Source organism: Papio anubis, chromosome 8, assembly GCF_008728515.1.
Source record: "Papio anubis isolate 15944 chromosome 8, Panubis1.0, whole genome shotgun sequence".
Taxonomy (NCBI): domain Eukaryota; kingdom Metazoa; phylum Chordata; class Mammalia; order Primates; family Cercopithecidae; genus Papio; species Papio anubis.
This window is the reverse complement of record NC_044983.1, coordinates 68,946,460-68,970,063: the sequence shown is the minus strand read 5'-3', so window position 1 is coordinate 68,970,063 and position 23,604 is coordinate 68,946,460. Positions and strand designations below refer to the sequence as shown.

The following is a 23,604-nucleotide window of genomic DNA, read 5'->3' as shown; positions in this document are numbered from 1 at the left end:
TAATTATGTTCCTCAGGCTAAACTTATAGTGAAATGGCCAATACTGCTCTCGTTTAAGGGGTTCAGACCACAGTAACACAGACACTTCTTCAGTCGAGTCAGAACTTCCCAAAGACACTTCAGTTTCCCATCGCGCCGCTTCTAAGTCGGAGCGAGACATTTCTTTGGGATCCAAACCTGTGGTAACAAGTTCCCTCCGCCTTCCCTACCCCAAAGGGCTTAGGAACCCGCCCCTGCCTCCGTGGTCCCCAAAGAGACCGAACCTCCGCGAGGACTGGGCACCTTCTCCCTGATAATACAGAGGTGATCGCGTTCCTTTATCAGGGAGCAAATTCCACTCGTCTCCCGAAAGACCGGTGGGGTGCTCCTTTCCTCCGCAGCCGGGCTGACCCCACAGCGGGGTTTGGGGCCTGCCGTGGTAGGGCGCGGGGTGGAAAGAGGCTTGACCCAACAATGCTCCCGCGTGGGTCCGGGTTACCTTGCAGCGCGGCGGCGTCGGCCGCCTCCAGGTCGCGGTAGATGTGGCGCACCATGCCAGCCGTCTCCTCGTTGCTCTGCGTGTTGATGTCCCACAGCACCAGCAGCGCCCGGCGCCGGGCGAACTCCAGCGCGAAGAGGCGGCCCAGGCCGCTGCCGGCGCCGGTGATGAGGCACACCTGGCCCGCCACGCTCTTCTCCTTGGGCCGCACCAGCCAGCGCGCCGCGGCCAGCACGAACGCCCAGAGCACTTTGAAAGTGACCACGAAGAACTCCACTACGATGTTCATCGCGACGCCCGGGGCCCCGCACGAGCCCAGTGCCTGCGTCCGCGCCCACCCCGAGCCCGGCAGTCGGGCTCCCGGCCCCGGCGCACTTGTCACAGAGGCCGGGACGAGAAGGCTGCGCCCCGCGCCCGCCCCCGATGTGCCCGCCGGGTTGGAGTGCGCGGCGCGGCTCCCCGCCTGCGCGGGGCCACTCCCGCCCGGGCTCGGCGCTGTGGCCCCGGACTGTGCCCGCCGCGGCAGTCACCCGGCTCGGCGCCTCCTGCCGGCAGCCGCCCGCCCGTCCCGCAGCGCCCAGCCGGCCGGCTCCGCTGCAGTGGCGGTGACAGCCGCGAGTTAGACGACTCGCGCTGCCCTCATGGCCAAGCAGCTGCCGCCCGAGCGTCCTCGGAGCCGGCGAGCCTGCTCTCTCTCACCCCCGGGGAGGGGTGCGCAGCGGAGGCGGCACGGGCCAGCGGGTCGCCGCGGGAGTTGTCAACTCGACCCAAGTTGCGAGAGGGTGGGAGAGTGGGGTGCGGGGCGGCGGAGCGCCAGGAAGAGGAGACTCGCTCGGCGCAGGCGAGCGCTGCCCAACGCCTTGCAGCTGCCCCTGAGGGCTCGCGTCCTCCGGCCCTGAACTCCCCGCGGCTGTCACTCGGGCACCGGGCTCCGCAGCACACCCCGCTTGCAAGTCGGAGCGCTCCGGGCCGGCTCTGAGCGGGCTCCACGCTCCGCGCTATATAACCCTGCGACCGGGAAGAGCCCGCGCCAGCCTCGGCATCGGCCCTCCCTCCGCCCGGCCTCCCCGCCCCCGGGCGCACCCCGCCCCCGGCCCAGCCCCCCGCCCGCCAGCGTCCGCAGAGCCGAGCGGGGTAGCCCCTCTCACACGGCGGTGGCCGCAACCTCAGCCCTCCTCGCACCTCCCTTCGCAGCTCACGCCCCCTCCCGTGGGGTGTCCCGGCCTCCGCCTGCCGATCTCGGCAGTCAGCAGAGCCCCGGCCATCTTCCTCCGGCCGTCCAGTCCCCGCTGCTCCCTGGCTCGCCACTTTTCGTTAACCAGGGCACTCCGGACCGCCCCGCCTGCGATCAGGCGCTGCGGAAGACAGCCCTGTGGGCTGGCGAGACGACAAGGACCTCGCGGCGCGGCGAAAGGGGTGTAGTCTGCTACTACCGCGGCAGGGAGCTGGGAAGGCGGCCAAAAGTGACTTCGAATTGCAGCTAGCCGTTTGGAACGTGACCCAAAAGGCTCGCATTTTCCTGGCTGGAACCGCCGCCGCGGTGCTTGCCTGCGGTCCGGGTCAGGCGTTGCCCTCCCGCCGGGCGGGCGAGGAGTGGTGCATGCTGGGATTTGTAGTTCGTCCCCATGAGGCTCGTCCTGGGAACATTATGGGGAGGAACCCGAGCCTGATCTTGTCAGCGCAGCCTGGAGATTAGGACCCGGAGTTGCCGAGGTGTCAGCATCCTTTGCTCTTGAATTGATTAAAAAGTGTAATCAAATGCATATATTTTCTTCAAACAAGTTTTACCCGAAAGTTGGTTGAAAGAGGCTAAATCAGGGAGTTGTTAATTTTGCGTCTGCAAGGAGGCTTTTTAGTTCTGGATTCTTTTCCGGCTTATTCTAAGACACCTATGAGTCGTGGGGCTTCTCTTTCGAAGTCTTTAAGTGGACAGTGCGCATGCGCCAACTTCCTCTTTTTCCGGCTGGAACCATGGAGGGTGCGGAGTAAGTTTGATGTCCTCTCGAGAATCCTTCTCCATCTCCAGAGCCAGATACTTTTTGAGTCACTTTTTCTCTCTCTGGCTGTACCTTGCACCTTTGCCCACCTTCCTGCTTGTTTGTGACGCTTTGTGACACCAGTGGGGACCCGAGGCTAGGATGGGGATGCAGGCGGCTATAGGACAGAGGTTTTGGAGATCTCGGGAACGAGATGTCGAGTTGGAATGTGTGTGGAACCCGTTGGTTGGCTGACGGCCCAGTCCTCGGTAGAGGGTCTTTGGGGGTAGGCGCAGAACCTCAGAATTGGGTTCGTTCTTGGCTGGTGCTTGGCTCAGGCCTCCCTGCCGCTAGGCCTTTGCTTTCAACATGTGGATCCTGATTGAACCAGGGTGGTGGTGGCTTGCCTTTTATTTTTATTTTTATTTTTGCGCTTAAAGTCCGGGGATCAGTGCCTTGCAGCAGTCTTTAAGCTGGGATTTGTAGTTCGTCCCCGTGAGGCTCGTCCTGGGAACATTATAGGGAGGAACATTTTGTTATTCGACTGTTGGTGTGTTTTTTGTTTTTCTAAATTTAGTCGTCGGAGGCCGGGCCTCTTGGTTGAAATAGGTAAAAGCGTATTGCTATTGTGTCATATTTGTGATTGAGTTTTAGGCAACGTGGTTGGTGTTAAAGGTTATTGACATGGAGCTAAAATATGCATCCTACACTGTAGCATGCCAGAGCAAGTAAAGTTATACGAGTGACTAAAGTCAGTGACAGCATTTCTGTTAAACAACACTGCTCAGTACGGGAGTAATACAGGACTGTGAGCTTTTTGAGCTATTGGTAAGGTTTTTGCTTGTTCACGTTAGAGAGAAGAAGAAGAAGGTTCCTGCTGTGCCAGAAACCCTTAAGAAAAAGCGAAGGAATTTCGCAGAGCTGAAGATAAAGCGCCTGAGAAAGAAGTTTGCCCAAAAGATGGTAAGTAAACTTTTTGAGGCACTAGCACATAAGGAGACGCCTTGTTGGGATTGAGAATGAGGTGAATGTTCTTGGCAAGATTTACTTCGTAACTGTACCGAGTAATTGCTTAGCTTCCTAATGTTACAATCTGAAGGTGGTGGGGGATGTGATTGCATACCGTGGCAAGAAAACATTTAAAGGAAACGTGTTTTCGTATTCTTTTTAATAACTAGCATTGTTAATTGTGATTGAGAGCTAAAAATCATGAATAACTGATGATTGGTTTTCAGCTTCGAAAGGCAAGGAGGAAGCTTATCTATGAAAAAGCGAAGCACTATCACAAGGAATATAGGCAGATGTACAGAACTGAAATTCGAATGGCGAGGATGGCAAGAAAAGCTGGCAACTTCTATGTACCTGCTGAACCCAAACTGGCGTTTGTCATCAGGATCAGAGGGTAAATTCAGTTTTACTGTATTCAGGTTTGAAAGGGTGAGTTAGCACCGGTAAAAAAACAAACAAACAAAAAAACTTCACATTACTTCTGGGAGCCCTGATTCTGGGAGCCCTGATTCTGAAACATTGGAGTAACAATAATTTAGGGGAAGCTAGAACAAGGAGGGTGGTGATCACTAATGGTTTAGTTGCAAGCCATGTTCCTCACGCTCCTATCCCTTCTCTTAATCGAATACAGAAGTTCAGTGTGTAACGTGAGAGGATTCCTGTCTGTTTAGGTGTAGGACTCGATATTCCAAACTATAATGGTTAGTATTAATAAAAATTTCGATGAAAGGCAAATGCATTTCTGGTCCCTTTTCACCATAGTATCAATGGCGTGAGCCCAAAGGTCCGAAAGGTATTGCAGCTTTTGCGCCTTCGTCAAATCTTCAATGGAACCTTTGTGAAGCTCAACAAGGCTTCGATTAACATGCTGAGGATTGTAGAGCCATATATTGCATGGGGGTAAGTCTCTTTTCTCCTTTGATTTTTGTTTGGTAAATTGGCTATGTGTCAACATGAATTTTAGATGTTTTAACAGTGGTCACCGTATTTATGTTTGCTTTTTCACTTCAGGTACCCCAATCTGAAGTCAGTAAATGAGCTAATCTACAAGCGTGGTTATGGCAAAATCAATAAGAAGCGAATTGCTTTGACAGATAATGCTTTGATTGCTCGATCTCTTGGTAGGTTCTGTTTGGGGGAAAATTTGACCATGTGATAACTTCCTATCCTCTTGTGGCTGTACATTTCTCACTATTGTGAATCTTCATATATTCCCTGTGATTCTTGGTTAAGCTTAAAGAAAACGTAAGGCATGGTTTCATTAGCTTGAACCTTATCTTCATAAAGCCATGCATTTACCCTGTTTATTCCTGGTGTGTTTTTATCTCACAGCCTACAGTTGCTCTTGTTGGGTGTCCTAAAGTCTTATCAATTAATTCAAAACTTTTTGCAACTTTAATAATCTTAACTTTAAAATATTTAGGTAAATATGGCATCATCTGCATGGAGGATCTGATTCATGAGATCTATACTGTTGGAAAACGCTTCAAAGAGGCAAATAACTTCCTGTGGCCTTTCAAGTTATCTTCTCCACGAGGTGGAATGAAGAAAAAGACCACCCATTTTGTAGAAGGTGGAGATGCTGGCAACAGGGAGGACCAGATCAACAGGCTTATTAGAAGAATGAACTAAGGTGAGAGACCTCATCCTGAGAAAGGTCGAGTTAACGCTAGAGTGCAAGTGCTGGTAATCTTGAATACTTTTCCCATTAAATATTGAGGGGGGTCTGAATTTTAATCAGTGCTTTTGTGGGGAGCGGGATCAACTGTCTTAATGATTACAGTTGGTTTGTTTACTTAATGATTACAGTTGGTTAGCTTTTGAGGACCTTTCTGGAGGAAAGGAAACGCCTGTTTGGGGGAGTCTTTAAAGATGGAAATTGGGTGATCTTAAAAATGTAAACTCAATCGTTACTTTTTAACTGTCTAGGTTATGTTAATTGTTAGCTGGCTAAAGTGTTTTCTAATGGTTTTATTTTTTCCTTTCAGGTGTCTACCATGATTATTTTTCGAGTGTCGTCAGTTTAATAAACAGTACCTGCTCTCAAAATGAAATACATTGTTGTATTTGTGATTTTTTTGGTGGTTAGCCTGCCTCTGTGTTCCCTTAACTATTGTGGTAAGTCTGGTGTGTGATAAAATTAAGCCAAATCATCTGCCCGTTTTGTGCAAAATCAGGGTCGAGTCCGTGAAAAACATCTCTTAGGTTTTTAAAAGGCTTTTCTCTACAAAAGATTTTGTTTTTAACTGTGGTGAGTGATTCAAAATGGATTTATTCTAAGCCTGTTTCACAAGCATTTGTACATAATTTGTAGGTACAGTAATCCAACTTTGGTTTATGGAAAAAATTGAATTCAGTTTCTAAAATTTATTTCTTGGGCCTTAGCTTGTTTATAAACTACCATATAAATGTGTTGTTTTTCTTTTGCCTTCCATTTTTGTGTTCTTGTTTTGCATCTTTTGCCATACTTATGTGAGTTACTAATAATTGTTACATACTGTGGGTATTATGAAGGAAAAAATGAAATTTGTGCCCAGGGATGCAAATTATTTCAGAGCATCTGGTGAAATTAATGGGCAAAAAACTTGAGGGTTTTGGTATTTTATAAATAACTCCTTTATATTTCATGTATTGTCTCACCTAGATTAGTGAACAATGTAGAGTGTAACATGAAGTATATAGAATGAAAGTATAAATTTTTGTGGTCCTCGTTTAGTTGTGTCAAAAGTCTGATGCACTGTGAAACAGCTCCCTTAGTAAATATTTTGGTACTACTGCACCATAGTCATTTATTGCTTTTTAATATTCGAAAGTTGCCAGACAAATAGAATTTCTTTGAGTTCTTCATCAGTGGCCTCTGCAGGGTCAGAATTAAGACTAATGATGGGATGAAGTTGTGCAGATGGGTGGGTGCATGAAATGTGGCAAGTCTTGGGATAGGAATAAGCACTTCATATACAGAGTGATACTTAGCAAAGCTTTATTCTTTTCTTTTAAATTAATGGTCTTTATTTTTTAAAGCAGTTTTCATTTCACAGTAAAACTGGAAAGTAGAGAAGGTTCCCATATGCCCAGTGTCGCCCAACCTGCATGTCCAGTTGTCGTGTGCCCAACCTCCTGTTGACTCCTCACCACCATAGTGGTACATTTGTTACAGTCAATTAACCTACGTTGATACATTATCACCCAAAGTATTTAAAACTGTTTCAGCTGGTCAGGGAGGGCTAAGATTGTGTAAGAATACCTAAAATGAAGTGGGCAAAGTATTGACTGTATAGCCTGTGTGGCCTGGGGCCAGAGAGGATGGGGAAATGTGGGAGGGGTTGCAGAGAACCGGGATTCCCATAGAGAACTCTTGAGAGTAAAGTGGGATAACCAATCTGCTTTTATAAGAGGATTGTGAGGAACAGTAATAGGTATGAAAATGTTCATGAGCTGGTGGAACCTATTCAAAAGCAGATTCACCTGATTGGGAAACTCACCTCTTATAAATGTCATTACTTTCAAGGGATCCTCTGGAAGGCCTAACCAACCTTAGGGGTTTTGGCACCCAGTAGGTTCTACAAGATTTCACCTCATATATGTTTGTTTCCTGTTTATCCTTCTAAGGTCTGGCTTTCTCTAGTGGATCGTCCCCTAGCTATCTCATTTTTTATAAAGTTGTCTTGGACTCAGTGTCCTTTAACCAGTGTTACCCTAGTAACTTCTTTGAAGGTTCATTTGTGGTTGGCTGGATTAGGAGTGTTGGCTTTGGAGCCAGACTGCTTGGGTTCATATTCAGTCTCCACTTGTTTATTAGCTTGGGCCAATAAATAATCTCTGTCTCGGTTTCCATATCAGCAAAATGGAGATAATTGTGCCTAATTTCATAGGATTTTAATGAAGATTAAATGTTACAGGTCATGTAAAATGCTTAGAGCAGTGCCTAGCTCGAAAGTGCTCAATGCTGCTGTGCAGTATAGCTTCAGCACTTAATGTGGGCATACAACAGTGAATTACGGAAAATAGCCTCTGCTTTCAGTTGTGGGTCTAGTGGGAAGACAGGCAACAGATACAGTGAAATGAGTGCCTTGGGGATGTATAGGATGTGATAGAGCCTCCTGTGGGTGTCTGGTATCTTTGGGCCCACCTCCATGTGAAGATGACAGCTTTCTGCTCCCACTGTTTTTCCTTACAGATTTGGTGTCAACGAGCTAACACATTCCTCCCATAGGTGTACCTCCCTTCTGTTAGGTAGTAAACTTTAAGGCCAGGCCTTTTAATTTCGGCCCATTTGGTGACATGTAGTAGGTACTCACTGTTAAATGAATGTATTAGTTTTCTTTTGCTGCTGTAACAAATCACCATAAACAAGTGACTTAATTTGTTTTAACTTTTCTGGAGGTCAGAAATCTAAGACAGGTTTCACAGCCCAATCAAGGGGTCAGCAGGCCTGTGTTCCTTCTGAAGACTAGAGAAACTTGTTTGCCTTTTCCAGTTCTAGGAGCCCCTTGCATTTCTTGGCTGGTGGCATCTCTGCTTACATCGTCTTTGATCTTCCTCCTGCCTCCCTCTTAATATAAAAACTTTTGTGATTACATTGGGCTACTTGAATAATTGAGGATAATCTCTCCTTTTCAAAATCCTTAACTTAAGCACATTTACAAAGTCCCTTTTGTTGCTACGTAAGGTAACATATTTACAGGTCCCTGTAATTAGGGCATGGAAACTGGGAGGCCCATTTGATATTTTATTTCTGGCTCCCCAGTTATATTGTTTGTTCAAAAGTGACTTCAGCCTCCAGGTCTGGGTACTTGGCTTTCTCATTCTGGAAAAAGGTCTTTTCTGACACACGTCTTCCTATATCACTGTTTTTCATAGCATTAATTGCTATCTGAAACTGTTGACTTGCTTTTCCCAGCCGTTCTCCAATGTAAGGTTTGAGTCTTAGCTTTCTCTTTTCTGGCACTTAGAACAATACCTGGTGCATTGTAGGCACTTCACTTTTTTTTTTTTTTTTTTTTTGAGACTGAGTCTGGCTCTGTCGCCCAGGCTAGAGTGCAGTGGCCGGATCTCAGCTCACTGCAAGCTCCGCCTCCCGGGTCTACACCATTCTCCTGCCTCAGCCTCCGGAGTAGCTGGGACCACAGGCGCCCGCCACCTCGCCCGGCTAGTTTTTTGTATTTTTTAGTAGAGACGGGGTTTCACCGTGTTAGCCAGGATGGTCTCGATCTCCTGACCTTGTGATCCGCCCGTCTCAGCCTCCCAAAGTGCTGGGATTACAGGCTTGAGCCACCGCGCCCGGCGGCACTTCACTTTTTTAAGGGAATCTAACCTCATCAGCAAAATAGCCATTTAAAATCTTGAGACTTAAATTACTAGCATATTGTAGTCCTTGAGTATTTGGTGATGGGGGATGGCAAAAGGAGGAATGGGGTAGAGTGTGGATTTATGGATATATATCTGTGTATATAATTTACTTTGGAGGACTCAGAAATTACATTTTGTATGAATAACGATTTGTAATACTAGAAAACCATGTTAGGAGAGTACAGTAGATATTTCATGCTGTGAAGATTGGAAAGTTTCACAGAAGAGGTAGAATTTGGTCACCTGAAGTGTCAGGTAGGGGTGTGATAGCAAAACTAAAGAGGAGACCATTTAATAAACATTTGATCACTTGCTGAGTGCCAGTGTATCACTTGATCCACATAATCCTAGGTTAGTGTTTCTCCACTTTGATTGCAACCCCAGAACTGAATTCGTAATTGGTTTTGGGATGAGCCCTAGACTTTTTTCTAATTAAGTACACCATGTGATTTTTAATATGCATACTCCATGTGATTTTAATAACCCACCTTGTTAGGTGGGTTAACTTTCCCTCACCCAGGATCACATAACTAAGTAGTGGGGCCAGTGTTAACAATTCCAGGCCTAATTTGAGTGTTAAAAAAGTAACCAAGTGACCTAGGAAAGGTTAGTGTAGAGCTTAATAAGAATGGAGAAAAGTGTGTTGAGAGCAGTTGCAGGAGTTTTTGTGGGATCTGAAACCATATTAACCAGGGATAAGCTTGCAGCTCTAGTGGGGAGTCAAGTCATGAAGGTAGAGGCTTTATATGATAACTTTATCTGGCAAGAGTAGAGATGCTAAGACCCACTGTGCAAAAGGTGCTAGATGTCCAAGCCAGAGGGCACACACACCTAACCTTTTACAAAGGAACCAAAACAAAGGAGTCAGAACATGGAATTTGGGCGGACTGGTGAGGGAACTCGTCCTTATTGTCATTTACCTAATTTGGGCTAGTCAGGTATTATTAACTGGCTAACATTTGAAAGGTAAAGCTCATCAGTACTCTGGAAAGCCTGGTTATTTTGAACCTGAAAAATAAGTCTTTGACACAAGCTGATGTGCAAACAACCCAGAAAATTGAATTACACCAAACTGGCCCAACTGCCCCCTCCGCGCCCTATACATGCTGCCTGGTGCTGTTTGCCATTGGGCACCTCACCTTGTGTCACCACTAACCAGTGTTCACCCAGTCTTGATTCAGCTCGCTCCCCCACCTCACCCCCATCTCCGGCAGCAGTGACCTGAAGGCAGAGGCACTAGTGCTGGTCGAGGAGTCCCAGTGGCTTCCGCTGCCCAAGTTGTCCAAGCACCCATCATGGCCCTGAACCCTAACAGGCCCCTTGCCCTATGGAACTGAGGCCTGAGTCCCCGGGCGCCTAGCAACTGGTGCGCGTTGGGCAGGCAGGGCTGCAGCCTCGGGAGACGCTGGCCGCGCCGGGCCCAGCGTCGCCGGGCTGCTGGCCGCGGGGCATGCTCACCCCAGGAGCGGTGAACGTGGGAGCTCGCGGCCACCTGCACCGCCTGTCCAGCCCCGCCTCCGTGGCCAGCCCCGCGACAAGGCTGGACTGGGCCGGGGGCTTGGGTGGGCTCCGGCCTGCCGCTGGCTCCCACACTGCCCGCTGTGCCCACTTCCCCAGCCACCCCTGCTGCCGGAGCCTCCGACCTGGGCCCCAAGGGCCAGGATCGCAAAGAAGTCCCTCCCCTCGGTGCAGCTGCGGGCACAGTGAGTGCGGACGGCTGGCCCGTCTCAGGACGAGCCCTGGCCAAGGAGCGGGAGGGCCAGGGGACTTGCCAGGTCAGGGCTGGATGGGAGGTCGGGTCCGCAGGTCATCTAGTCCCACTCCCTCCCACAAAGGGGACACCGAGGCTCAGAGAGGCAAGTGGGTCACTCTGAGGATGCTCTAGATGCACTTTATGATGGGAGCTGGCAGAAAGGCCTGGGCATGAGGACCTGAGGAAGGCTACCAGGCGGGGTCGGGGGATGAGATTGAGGGAAGCGGGTCTGCCTGCCGGATCTGTGTATTCTTTCTGCACCCCTTACTTCTGGTAAGTAAGTACTTATATCTATCCCTTAAGTGGACACACCCTTACAGATTGACCCTCCCAGGCTTAAACTGGAGTGCGGGGGGAATGTGTTTACTTTTCTTCCCTTGCCTACCCCTGTGTCTCCCTTCTCCCACACTTGCACCCAGCCATGCAGTGGGACATGGGAAACCAACCCAGTTAGATTGTTACAACCCTGTTTCTGTTGCCAACTTTACTTTGAACCATTTCTGATTTACGTATAGTTTGTGTGTGTGTTACTTTTCTCACCAGGAGTTAAAAATACTAGAAATTATTTGTGTAACATAGATAGTCTTTTCTGTTGTACTGGTTATTTTCCCTCCCATACAACCTTTTTGGGGTCATAGACATCATAAAAACTGGAACTTCTCTCCAGACAAATGCAAACAATTTTGTGAGCACTTTTAGGGTATTATAATCCCTGAAGCAGAAGAATTCTTGCTCCTGTTTATTAACTTGTTATGTACATTGTTAATGAGTTAATCTCTTGTTACGATGGTGTTTCTTCAGCAATACTCTGACATTTCCTTTTTTAAGTTCTTCCGTAGATTTTTCAAATTACATTATAATGTATTAGTACTTATTGAAACAGTACAGAAGTATATGGAATTGGAAAGGAGAGGTCTATGCCTTTCTTTACCTTTTAATCCTTGTTAGAATTAATTTGGTGTTCATTCTTCCACTTTTTTCCCTTTTTTTTTTTTTGGTCATAATGGAATCATATATGAATTATTTCGAGAAATGTCTTTTTTCACTTATGGAGAGGGCCAGGCGTGGTGGCACAGGCCTGTAATCCCAGCACTTTGAGAGGCCAAGGCGGGCGGATCACGAGGTCAGGAGTTTTGAGACCAGCCTGATGAACATGGCGAAACCCCGTCTCCACTAAAAATACAAAAATTAGCTGGGCGTGGTGGTGTGCACCTGTAATCCAAGCTACTCAGGAAACTGAGGCAGAAGAATCGCTTGAAACCAGAAGGCGGAGATTGCAGTGAGCCAAGACCGTGCCACTGCACTCCAGCCTGAGTGACAGTGAGACTCTGTCTCAAAAAAAAAAAAAAAGATTTGATGGAGAATACCATTCATATCAATTTACTTAGGTCCGCACTGAGTATTTCATAGTACAGATGTATCAGTTTATGTGACCATTCCTCATTGAGATTGGTTTCAGTTTTTCCCTGTTACAAACAATGAAACAATAGACAATCTTTTTTTTTTTTTTCTTTTATTTTTTTAAGACAGAGTTTCATTCTTGTTGCCCAGGCTGGAGTGCAATGGTGCAGTCCCGGCTCACTGCAACCTCCGCCTCCTGGGTTCAAGCAGTTCTCCTGCCTCAGCCTCCTGAGTAGCTGGGATTATAGGCGTATGCCACCACGCCCGGGTAATTAATTTTTTTTTTGTATTTTTAATAGAGATGGGGTTTCACCCTGTTGGACAGGGTAGTCTCACTCCTGACGTCAGGTGATCCGCCTGCCTCGGGCTCCCAAAGTGCTGGGATTACAGGTATGAGCCATCACGCCCAGCCACAGTAGACATTCTTACACATGGGAACAGTTCTACAGAATAAATTCCTTGAAGCAGAAGTGCTAAGTCAGATGTACGCACATTTAAAAATTTTGATAGAATCTTGCCTTTAAGAATCTTGAATGATTTATCTTTTTTTCAACAGACTGTATTGAGAAAAATCTGTATTTATTCTTCAAAAGAGGAGAATAGCTTCCACTTAGTGTTTATAATGTCAGGTACTGTGCTGAACACTTCACATGCGTTTTAAAATTTAATCCTCACCTTATGAGAGTCAGAGGCAGAATTATTTTTTTCTTGACCCTGTGGTTCTGCAGCTTTTGAGGGGCACATTTAAGATTAGAATCCAAGTTCATTTTACTTCAGTGCCTGGGTTCTTTGCAGGGTCTGAATCCCTGCTCGGTCGTTGACTGGAATCTGTGTTTCATTGGGTGACCTGAGGATTAAATTGGATTGTGCATTTGCTGTTACAGTAATGTTATTAATAATTCCCTTCTCCAATAACTTGTAGAATTGGACATGATCCAATGCTTCCTATGATGCTAGTTCCCCTGAACTGCCTGCCTCTCCATTCCTTCTCTGCCTTTTGTTCTACCTGCCTTGCATATATTTTAAGGAAATCTCTGGCTTTTCTTCTTTCTCTCAAATCTCCTTTGCCAACTTTATTACAGTCTCTGGCCTTATTTCTCACGTGTAAATAGATAACTCTTAACATTTTCATCTTCAGACCTGTGCACCTCAATTCCTACTGCATAGATCCAGATTATATATCTCCATTGGATGTCCTGTACTCACTTTTTTCTAAGACAGAACTCCTTGTTGCCCTCCCCCTCCAGACTAGCATGTCCTCTTTGAATTTAATTCATGGTTCCATAATCCTCTCAGTTACCTCAATTCCCAGCCTCAGTCAGCTTTGACTCCTTTTTTGCTGCCGAATCTCCCAAATTCAATAATCAATCTTGCATTCTCACTATGACCACTCTTAAGTACTCTGGACTATTATGATTGCCTTGTAATTTCTCTTTTGGGTTCCGGTCTCTGCCATACTAATTTTTCTAAAGCATAACGGTGAATAGAAACCATACCTCTGTTCAGAATATATACCATACGTCTGTTCTGTGGTACCACATTACTCAAGGAAATGCAGACCACTTTGTCCAGCATTCAGATTTGTCTGTAATCTCATCCAATTTATCATTTAATTATTTCTCACACTGCCTTTATCTGAACCCCTCCCTCCAGGCAATCCAGAGTACTTACGTTACATTCTCTGTGACATCTTTCCCATCTATATCTTTTTCTGGAATGCCTCTACCTACATTTCTGCCATCTAAATCCTGTTTAAATGCCATTTTCTAATTTCTTCAAAGTCTTTTTTGAACCTCCCCCTGAAAGTAATATCTCCCTCCTTTTAAATCCTCTACTACTATATATATCTCCTAAGGATTTAATTTATACACACTGCTTTGTATTAGAGTTGTAGAAGTGGCTACTGTTTTTTTTTCTGGACTGGAAATTCTGTGCAGGCAGAATCTCTTTAGTTATTTTTGTGTTTTTTTGTGCACTTGACACATTGATGTGTATATCGTACATGCTTAGTGAATATATTTAAGTGAGTTACTACATTATTTGAGAATAAAAAGTCACATGTATTAGCCTATTGCTAGCTGTAGTGACAAACAGATCCCAACATTTTCTTGATTTAACGTAGAAAAGTTATTTCTTGCTCACGTAACAATTTCAAGGTAGGCGTCCCTGGTCAGCAAGCGGCTTGCTTTCACTTGGTAGAAGGACCCAGACTCTGCCATTCATCAGCATTTCACTCTTGTCTAAATCCAGTCAGCAGAAAGGCAAGGAGAAAGTATGGAGAAAGCATACTTGCTTAGCTTCCTAGAAGCTTCTTGCAGTGTTACACATTATATTCACTCACATTCCAATCACAGGGAGGCAGCCACTTCCTAGAACAAACACTGTTCTCTGGAGGAGGAGCCAGGATTTTAGTGGATATCCAAGCTTCTCTCCCATAGTTAATTTCTACTTGTGAAAACCTCTGGTACTTAGCTTGAACATCACTTGTCAAAAAGCAAAGCAAAACAAAACAAAACAAACAAAAACCCTCCTACTTCTCCAGTCTGGTTAGGGTCAGCAAAAGTTCTGTCGTGCCATAGAATTTGAACGTAGCTTTACCATAATGAACTTATCACTCCTCCCCACCCCCTCCCATAGACAGTATGCTTTATCTTTAATCCTCGTTGTATTACGACTCCTAGCACAATGCATGACATTATTAATAAATAAATATTTTTCTCAATGAATCTATAACTCATCTTTCTTTATGTTCACTTGGTAATTATTTTGGTACAAACAACCATAAAATTAAAGATGATTTTGCCACCTGCTGTTGGACATTTGAGTTATTTTCATTCTCTTTCTATTATAAGAAATACAGGAATTGATATTCATGTATCAATGATTATTTCTTTTTTTTTTTTCTTTTTGTGGAGACAGGGTCTCACTATGTTGCCCAGGCTGGTCTCAAACTCCTGGGCCCAAGAGATCCTTCTGCCTCTGCCTTCTAAACTGCTAGGATGACAGGCGTGAGCCACCATACCTGGCCAGTGATTATTTCTTAGGATAAATTCCCAGAAGTAGAATTGCTGGGTCAAAAATATATACAATTATAAGGACATATATATTACTAGATTATTCGCTGGAAATATTACACCAATATATACTCCCACTGAAACCTTATGAGAGTGCCTATTTCCTTGCACTTCATCTTACTCTATTAATAGTAAAGAAAAAACTCCCTGCCATTTTGATTGGTGAAAGTAGTAGTTCATTGTATTATCTGCCTTTTATTTGAGTACTAGAGAGAATGAATTTTTTATTGAGTGTATTTTCTCTGCAACAAGTTACCTGATCTTTAATAAATGCACTCTCGATAGGATTATTTTTCTTTTCTTTTTTAAGGTGTATATATATAAAATAAATTACTGGCCAGGTGTGTGGCTCACGCCTGTAACCCCAGCACTTTGGGAGGCTGAGGTGGGTGGATTACCTGAGGTCAGGCGTTCGAGACCAGCCTGGCCAACATGGTGAAACCCCATCTCTACTAAACGTGCAAAACAAATTTAGCTGGGCCTGGGGCCATGTGCCTGTAATCCCAGCTACTCAGGAGGCTGAGGCAGGAGTACTGCTTGAACCTGGGAGGCGGAGGTTGCAGTGAGCCGAGATCGTGCCACTGCACTCTAGCCTGGGCAACAGAGTGAGACTCTGTTTCAAAAAAAAAAAAAACCAAAAAATAAATTATTCAGTTCTTTATGTCATTATTTAAAAAACTATTCTGGGAAATTCTGGGCAATGTGGCAGACTGAGCCAGCATGGAAGGGTCCCCATTCTGCTTCAGTATATTTCAAATGCTGAGTAACATATAATTTATAGAAATGTGGCTAAGCTAGGAACAAAGAAAAGGAAATCCCCAGGTGCCTGAAATGAAGGAATGTTCACAGAGAAAGCCACCGTTGAGCCATCTGCTGAAAGCTGGGAGTCACAAAGAAGTACTGTTCCAGTTACTATGACTTCATAACAAATTTCTCCAAAACTTAGTGGTATAAAACAACCATTTATTGTGCTCACGGATTCTGTGGGTCAGGAATTCGGACAGTGCACAGCAGGGACAGCTTGGCTCTGCTTCAGGATGTCTGGAGCCTCAGCTGGAAGATTTGAAGGCTCAGGACTGGAATCTCCTAAAGGTTTATTCACTCACATGTCTGGGGGTTGATACTGGCTCTTGACTGAGACCTTAGCTGTAGATGTCAGCTGTAATCTTTATATGTGGCCTCTCCGTGTCACCTGGCTTCCTCACAAAATGGTGGCTGGATTTCAAAGGTGAGTGTCCTGAGAGCCAAGTGGAAGTCATATCACTTTTATGACCTAGCTTTGGAAATCACATAGTGTGGTTTCTACTGTTTTTTTTTTCTGTTTGTTTGTTTGGCTGAGGAAGTTGGTTTCAGGAAAAGAAACACAGATCTCACCTCTTGATGGAGAAGAGGAGGAACATCACAGTGAAGGAAGAGCATGTGGGATTGGATATGCATTAGTACACCTACCTTTGAAAAATAAAATCTACCACAAGAACCCTTTGACCCTAAGATGATAACTAGAAAAACATCCCCTCATTGACCTGAGGAGGCTAGAAGGAAGCTTGCCATCCACTTGAACTATGGTAAGAAAAGGGTCAGCTGCTAGAGATTAGAGATTAATGGTCCATACTAGCTCAAGTCTGGGGTCTGAATTCATATTACTACATGGTCAGGACCGCAGTCCAAGAAATTGATATTTTAGCTGGTCTGGTACCTCCAAAACCCAGGGCCAGGCAAAGATCAATGGAAAACCTCTCTGTATAGCAAAGTTCCCATAATTCAAGGAATCCTTGACTTCTGTAGATATTGATTTCTCTATAGATGAGTTTGCAAAGATTACAGAATATATAAGGAAATTAACTGCAAGGAAGCAGACTTGGCAGATGCTGCAAACAGGAGATTTGTACCCTAAAACTAAATAGAATGGCATAGAAAAAAATTTAAATTTTTCATATTCAAGAAGGTGAAGGAATGGAAACCATAAGACAAGAACAGGACCAGATGAAGAAGAGCAGAAGGACTGGGAAAATGTCCTATAATACTTAGGACAGTTTGGGACAACAAAGAATTGTCCTTTTAGTTAACAGGGTAGCTAAAATGAGAATAAAAAAGGAGGAAAAAAAGAATGAATAAAAGAATTGTCCTACCTAAGATGCTTGGGTTGAGACTCTCAGTATAGAAAGTAGTGGGAGTTATGTATCACTAAAATGACTATAGTTAAAGATAGTCACTGAACATACTCATTAACTCACTTCCTTTTAAAATTCTATTGATAGGAAATGGTTTAAAAAAATTTTTAATAGCATGGATTTATAAGGTCTTAGAGAATAATAGAGATAGTATCAACAAAATTTGGAAGTTGGAATCAGAACAGTATTGGGCTTCTCAACGATAAGAATCAAAACATGTAGACTATGGAATAGTCCCTTCAACATTTTTGGAAAAATAATTTATAATCAGATTCTGTTCTCATCCCAAGTTATCAATAAGTATGGGGATGAAATGTAGAAAAATTTCAGGCACACAGTTTCTTAAAAAATTTTTACTTCGGGGGGCCTGCCCCTGGGACCCTTGGGGCCAGGTGGTTTGGCCCCTCGGTGCCCGGGTGTCAGGGTAGGAGAAGGCCAGCAGAAAGGAGGCACTTGTGGTGGTTTTTAAAAAGAAAATAATGAGGATTTATTTTGAAAAGCATTGTGAAGGAGTCAGCTTGAATAGTCTTGAATGCTCCTGCTTGGGCCCAGCCTTGGAGAATAAGAATGGGGATTCTGACTACAAACCCTGACTCCTTACCATACTCATTCATCAGAAAACTCTCTGTTTTGTGTACAAATAACGTTTTGAGGGTAATCATTGTTCTAGAAATGAGAAAGAATTATACATCATATTTATGGCACTTTTTGTAAGCGTGTATTCAGAGGTTTCTGAATCTGGCATTTGAGAGTAGGGCTGGGCCAGAACCAGGCAGACACACACCACAATGAGCAGAGCTGAGAGTTGGAGACTGAGGCAGAAATGTCTTTCCTCCAGGACCCAAGTTTCTTCACCATGGGCGTGTGGTCCATTGGTGCAGGAGCCCCAGGGGCCACTGCCTTGGCATTGCTGCTGGCCAACACAGACCTGTTTCTGTCTAAGTCCCAGAAAGTGACACTGGAGTACCTGGAGGATATAGACCTGAAAACTCTGGAGAAGGAACCAAGGACTTTGAAAGCAAAGGAGCTATGCGGGGTGGGGGGGTTGGGGTGGGGAATAGAGCTATGATTATGGCTGGGCGGAGGCCAGGCTGTTTCCTCTGTTGAGAGGAAGCTGCCGATCTGTCCTCCCTGAAACCCATGTTGGACGAGCTGGGAGTCCCCCTTTTTGCAGGGGTAAAGGAGCACATCAGGACTGAAGTGAAGGATTTCCAGCCTTATTTCAAAGGAGAAATCTTCCTGGATGAAAAGAAAAAGTACTATGGTCCACAAAGGCGGAAGATGATGTTTATGGGATTTCGCCATCTGGGAGTGTGGTACTTCTTCTGAGCCTGGAATGGAGGCTTCTCTGGAAACCTGGAAGGAGAAGGCTTCATCCTCAGGGACGTTTTCGTGGTAGGATCAGGAAACGAGGGGATTCTTCTCGAGCACTGAGAAAAATAATTTGGAGACAAAGTAAATCTGCTTTGTCTGGTTCGGGAAGCTGCTGAGATGATCAAACCACAGACTTTGGCCTCAGAGAAAAAATGATCGTGTGAAACTGCCCAGCTCAGGGATAACCAGGGGCATTCATCTATGTTCATGGGATGTGTTGCTTCCACTTATGTCCCTAAGGAGTGAGAAACCCATTTATACTCTATTCTCAGTATGGATTATTAATGTATTTTAATATTCTGTTTAGGCCTAGTAAGGCAAAATAGCCCCAAAACAAGGCTAACAAAAATCTAAAAAACTAATGAGGATTATTAAGCTAAAATTTGGAAGATTTGAGGCTTAAAATTGACTGCCGGGCTGGGCGTGGTGGCTCATGCCTGTAATCCCAGCACTTTGGGAGGCTGAGATGGGCAGGTCACTTGAGGTCAGGAGTTCGAGACCAGCCTGGGCATCATGGCAAAACCCTGTCTCTACTAAAAATACAAAAATCAGCCGAGCATGGTGGCGTGCACCTGTAGTCCCAGCTATTCAGGAAGCTGAGGCAGGAGAATCACCTGAACCTGGGAGGTGGAGGTTGCAGTGAGACAAGATCATGCCACTGCACTCCAGCCTGGATGACTGAGACTCCATCTCAAAAAAAAAAAAAAAAAAAAAAATTGACTGCTGTGCCTCATTACAAATGTATATGGTGTTTGAGTGCTGTTGTTTGAAATTATTTTTCTTTTCAAGTCTTCAGAAATCTAAGAAAATTGATGATTGACTTGAAGATTACAGAATTTAAAGTTTTTTGGCTTGCGTGTTTTCTACTAATAATTTGTTATATAATGTCAAAGTAATAATTTCATAATAGAATTGACATGCTCTGGGATAGTTTGACAAAGGTAAATTATAAAGTGAAATATCTTGTTTCACTGTCTTCCATTCTAACCTCGGAGATTTGTTTCTCTAGAATAAATAACCATCTCTGGCTTTAATAAAAGTATGCATCAGAAGGCCGGGTGTGGTGGCTCATTCCTGTAATCTCAGCACTTTGGGAGGCCAAGGCGAGTGGATCACCTGAGGTCAGGAGTTCAAGAATAGGCTGGCCATCATGGTGAAACCCCGTCTCCACTAAAAATACAAAAAATTAGCAGGGTGTGGTGGCATGCACCTGTGATCCCAGCTACTCGGGGGGCTGAGGCAGGAGAATCGCTTGAACCTGGGAGGCAGAGGTTGCAGTAAGCCGAGATTGCACCACTGCACTCCAGCCTGGGTGACAGAGCAAGACTCCATCTCAAAAAAAAAAAAAAAAAAAAAAAAATGCATCAGAAGTCACCTGTATATACAAGCTTTTCTGATAAAAATAATAATAAAAATATATTTACCATAAAAAATTTTACTTCCTATGAACCCTTTCTCAGGAAGCTTCATAAAACAAGGGAGCAAACAAAAACCAAACAAAAATAAGCTTATATGCACACATAAATGCATACATAATTTTTAGAAATTAAGGGAATGTGATATTGGCTCAGAGGTAATTAATAAGATCAGAGAAAGAGTATCAAAATCAGACTCAAATAGTAGGGGATCTTGGCTTTATCTCTGTGTCTTAGAGTAGGAAAGAGGATTTCTTCAATATGATATTATAGAAAAAGAAATAGACAAATTTGACTATATCAAAATTTAAAGTTTCTGATAAACTAAAAGACATAAACAGGTTAAAAATAAACTAATAGTGGGAGAGATATTTGCAACATACATAACATATAAAGAATTTGTACTCACACAATATAAAGCACTACAAGTAAGAATAAAACAAAACCCTGTACAAAAACGGGCAAAGCATAGAAATAGGCATTTCACAGAAGAGGAAACGTAAGTGGCAAATAAACACTTTTAGGGAAGTAAAAATTAACAAGGTACCATTTAACATCCAAAGATTAGCAAAAATTAAAATAGCTTAATTGGCAGGGTACAGTGGCTCATGCCTATAATTCCAGCACTTAGGGAAGCTGAGGTGGGTTGATCACTTGAGGTCAGGAGTTTGAGACCAGCCTGGGCAACATGGTGAAAACCCGTCTGTACTAAAAAATACAAAAAATTAGCCGGGTGTGATGGGGCATGCCTGTAATTCCAGCTACTCAGGAGGCTGAGGCAGGAGAGTTGCTTGAACCTGGGAGCCAGAGGTTGCAGTGAGCTGAGATCAAGCCACTGCATTCCAGCCTGGATGAGAGCAAAACTCTGTTTCAAAAACAAACAAACAATTACAAGTGTACATAAGAATGTGGGTAAACAAAAATTACAGGAATACAGGTAGATATAACCACTTATTCAGTATAAAGATTAGTACATGGAGAATAATCTATTAATAGTAAGTAAAGTTAAATATCTGCACATCTTACAAACCAGTGAATCCAATTTTAGGTATATTTCCCTGCAGAAACACACACGTGTATTAAGAGTCATATACAAATATATCAACTGTCATATTGTTTGTAATATTAGAAAATTCTAAACAATTCACCTGACCACTTGTAAGAAGATAATTACATATTCATATAATCGATATGATATAGACAGCAGCTAAAATGAATAAACTAAATCTATATGTACACTCAATCTCAGTCTCATGTGACTCAATCTCAATGACTCAATCTCGAGTGAAAAAAAGTGCAGAAGATATGTGTAACTTACTTCCGTAAAACTAATAAAATATCAGACAACTCAGTATCCTTTCTTCTATACCTACATGCAGTTAAAGTATAAGAGCAGACTTCAAGGATTCACACCAAATTTATGAGAGTGGTTGTCCCTGGAAAAGGAGCATGATAGGGGGATGGAAAAATATTTGCTGTCTTTCCATTAAAAATATAGGAAGCAAACGTGCAAATTCTTAAATTTTGCTAATATTTAAGCAAATATTAGCATATATTTAGCATAATATTAGGGTGGCAGGGAAACAAATGTTACATTTCTAGAGAGAACTACATTTCTACAGAGTACTAATGCATTTTTTAAAACATAGCAAAAGATAACCTAAAAAAGATGAAATGGCCAGGTGCAGTGGCTCACGCCTGTAATCCTAACACTTGGGGAGGCCGAGGTGGGCAGATCAAAGGTCAGGAGATTGAGACCAGCCTGGCTAACACGGTGAAACCCCAACTCTACTAAAAATATAAAAAAATTAGCCAGGCATGGTAGTGGGTGCCTGTAGTCCCAGCTACTAGGGAGGCTGAGTCAGGAGAAAGGCGTGAACCCAGGAGGCAGAGCTTACAGTGAGCCAAGATGGCGCCATTTCACTCCAGCCTGGGCGACAGAGCAAGATTCCATCTCAAAAAAAAAAAAAAAAAAAGATGAAATATGGTCTGCTGTATACTAAATAAGATTATGGTGTCAGGCAAGCACCTCTCTCTCCCCCCACCGAAAAAAAGTCCTTTTGACAAGCAATATAATATAAAGAGAAAATAGTTAACAGTTATCTCAAGGTGGTAAAAAAAATTAGATGAACGTTTCAGAAAAGCATAATTTGGATGACATGTCATTACAAAATATAACATTTTAACCTTTTAATGGTATTTCTTAGTTCTATTTAGTAGTTTTAAGAGTCATAAAATAAACTTAACTAAGAAAATAATTAGAATATATTCCACATAGTTACCAAGGTTAAGCAAGATAAATAGTCGGATATTAAGAAGACCATCTTATGTATCAATCTCCCATTTAAATTTTGAAGTTTGAAGTATCTTTCAGAAAAAAAAAACTAACATCACCAACAAAACTGCAAATTTCCTCCTAGCTCCTGAAATTTCATACTTTCTGCTTATCAAGATTTAGAAATACAACATGTTAAAATAAAGTCTACATACAGAATAAATCCCCACTCCTCGTGTGGAACTATTTGACATTTTTAACATATAATCATTCATTGATTTTACTAAAGTTTTAGACCATCTAACATCAACTAGAATCTCAGTGCACTCAAACAGTCCTTTTAGCTCCCATGTTACTCACTTCTTTACCCATGGTCCTTTCCCTGCAGCAAGAAATTTTCAGTAGTGAAAATGTCATGGAATCCTTAGGATTTCACTTTGTCAGCCAGAAACCTCTTTGGCTGGCAGGACCTTCTGCCTGAGTATTGCTGGTGCCTGCTGGGCTCATTCCACCTACTCGGCCCAGCATGAGCCAAGTAGCCAACTAGGCTCATGCTACCAGCCCAGATCCCACACCTGTCAAGTGCGAGCCAGATGTGGAGTGGCCAGGGGTGTGTGAGTGATTGCGCATGGGGTCCAGCCACTGCATCTAGCTGCCATGTTGGCTGCTGCAGTGTGGCCAGCACTGGCTCTGTGCAAGGCTGTGGCTGAACCAGATGTGCTGCATGCAGCTTCTGCTGCAGGCACCTGTGTCTGGACAAGGGGAATGTGGTGGCACCTGGAAGGTTGGAAATGCCAGGAACTGCAGACACCCAAATAGGGTGTCACAGCCCTGGCTCGGGGAGCTCCTAGCTCTGGGCTCCCCAAAGGGTCACAACTCTTCTCTCCTTCTCATCACCTGCAACATCGCCTGCAATGTGGCAAGTGGGGGTGAGGGGGTGAGGTGTGTTTCAGCCCTGTTTATTACAGCTCTTCTAGTCCAGCCATTCCGCGGATTCCAAGTTCTTGTCCTGTATCCAGGAAGAATGAGGTACGCAAACAACTGGAGGGTGAGCAAGGTGGAGAGGAGCTTCACTGAGGGGCAGCGTAGTTCTCAGGAGACCCAAGTGGGTCACTCCTTTCTGCAGGCAGGTCATCCCAAGGTGTGTCCAGCTCTCAGCAGAAAGGAGACCCAACCAAAGTGGATAGCTTTCTCCCACAGGCGGGTCATCCCAATATCTGTGCAGACCTCAATGGAGGGGAGACCCAGAGTGGGTAGCTCCTACCTGCAGGCAGGTCGTCCCAATGTCCATGCAGCCCTCAGTGGAGAGGAGACCTAGAGTGGGTGACCC

The 23,604-nt window shown here is 44.3% G+C and overlaps 3 protein-coding genes and 1 pseudogene across 3 annotated transcripts in view; 3 read left to right on the top strand and 1 right to left on the bottom strand.

Annotated features, from left to right (window-relative positions):
* Positions 1 to 1,455, bottom strand: part of RDH10 (retinol dehydrogenase 10) — a 29,907-nt gene extending 28,452 nt beyond the window's left edge. Inside the window, exon 1 of the mRNA XM_003902864.4 lies at positions 479 to 1,455. Coding sequence (XP_003902913.1) covers positions 479 to 767 — 289 coding nt within the window. The 5' untranslated portion in view covers positions 768 to 1,455. The remainder of the gene's footprint in view (positions 1 to 478) is intronic.
* Positions 1,456 to 2,123: 668 nt separating this feature from the next.
* Positions 2,124 to 5,516, top strand: RPL7 (ribosomal protein L7). Its single transcript, XM_003902865.4, has 7 exons — positions 2,124 to 2,463; positions 3,309 to 3,417; positions 3,690 to 3,856; positions 4,225 to 4,362; positions 4,474 to 4,583; positions 4,886 to 5,095; positions 5,451 to 5,516. Exons 1-6 carry the CDS (start codon positions 2,417 to 2,419, stop codon positions 5,092 to 5,094), a joined length of 780 nt encoding a protein of 259 aa, XP_003902914.1. The 5' UTR covers positions 2,124 to 2,416; the 3' UTR covers position 5,095; positions 5,451 to 5,516.
* A 4,789-nt stretch (positions 5,517 to 10,305) lies between these two features.
* The window catches only part of C8H8orf89 (chromosome 8 C8orf89 homolog), a 63,029-nt gene continuing 49,730 nt past the window's right edge, over positions 10,306 to 23,604 (top strand). The window contains exon 1 of the mRNA XM_017962109.3: positions 10,306 to 10,514. The gene's annotated coding sequence lies outside the window, so the exon portion shown is untranslated. The remainder of the gene's footprint in view (positions 10,515 to 23,604) is intronic.
* Positions 15,631 to 19,088, top strand: LOC101023189 (annotated as a pseudogene).

What these genes read in the sequence shown, in the direction of transcription:
- RPL7 (XM_003902865.4), top strand. Translation starts at nt 2,417, where the DNA reads ATGCGCCAACTTCCTCTTTTTCCGGCTGGAACCATGGAGGGTGCGGA. An exon ending in TTTGTCATCAGGATCAGAGG is followed by an intron (nt 3,857 to 4,224) that starts GTAAATTCAGTT and finishes TTTTCACCATAG; the next exon opens with TATCAATGGCGTGAGCCCAA. An exon ending in GAGCCATATATTGCATGGGG is followed by an intron (nt 4,363 to 4,473) that starts GTAAGTCTCTTT and finishes TTTTCACTTCAG; the next exon opens with GTACCCCAATCTGAAGTCAG.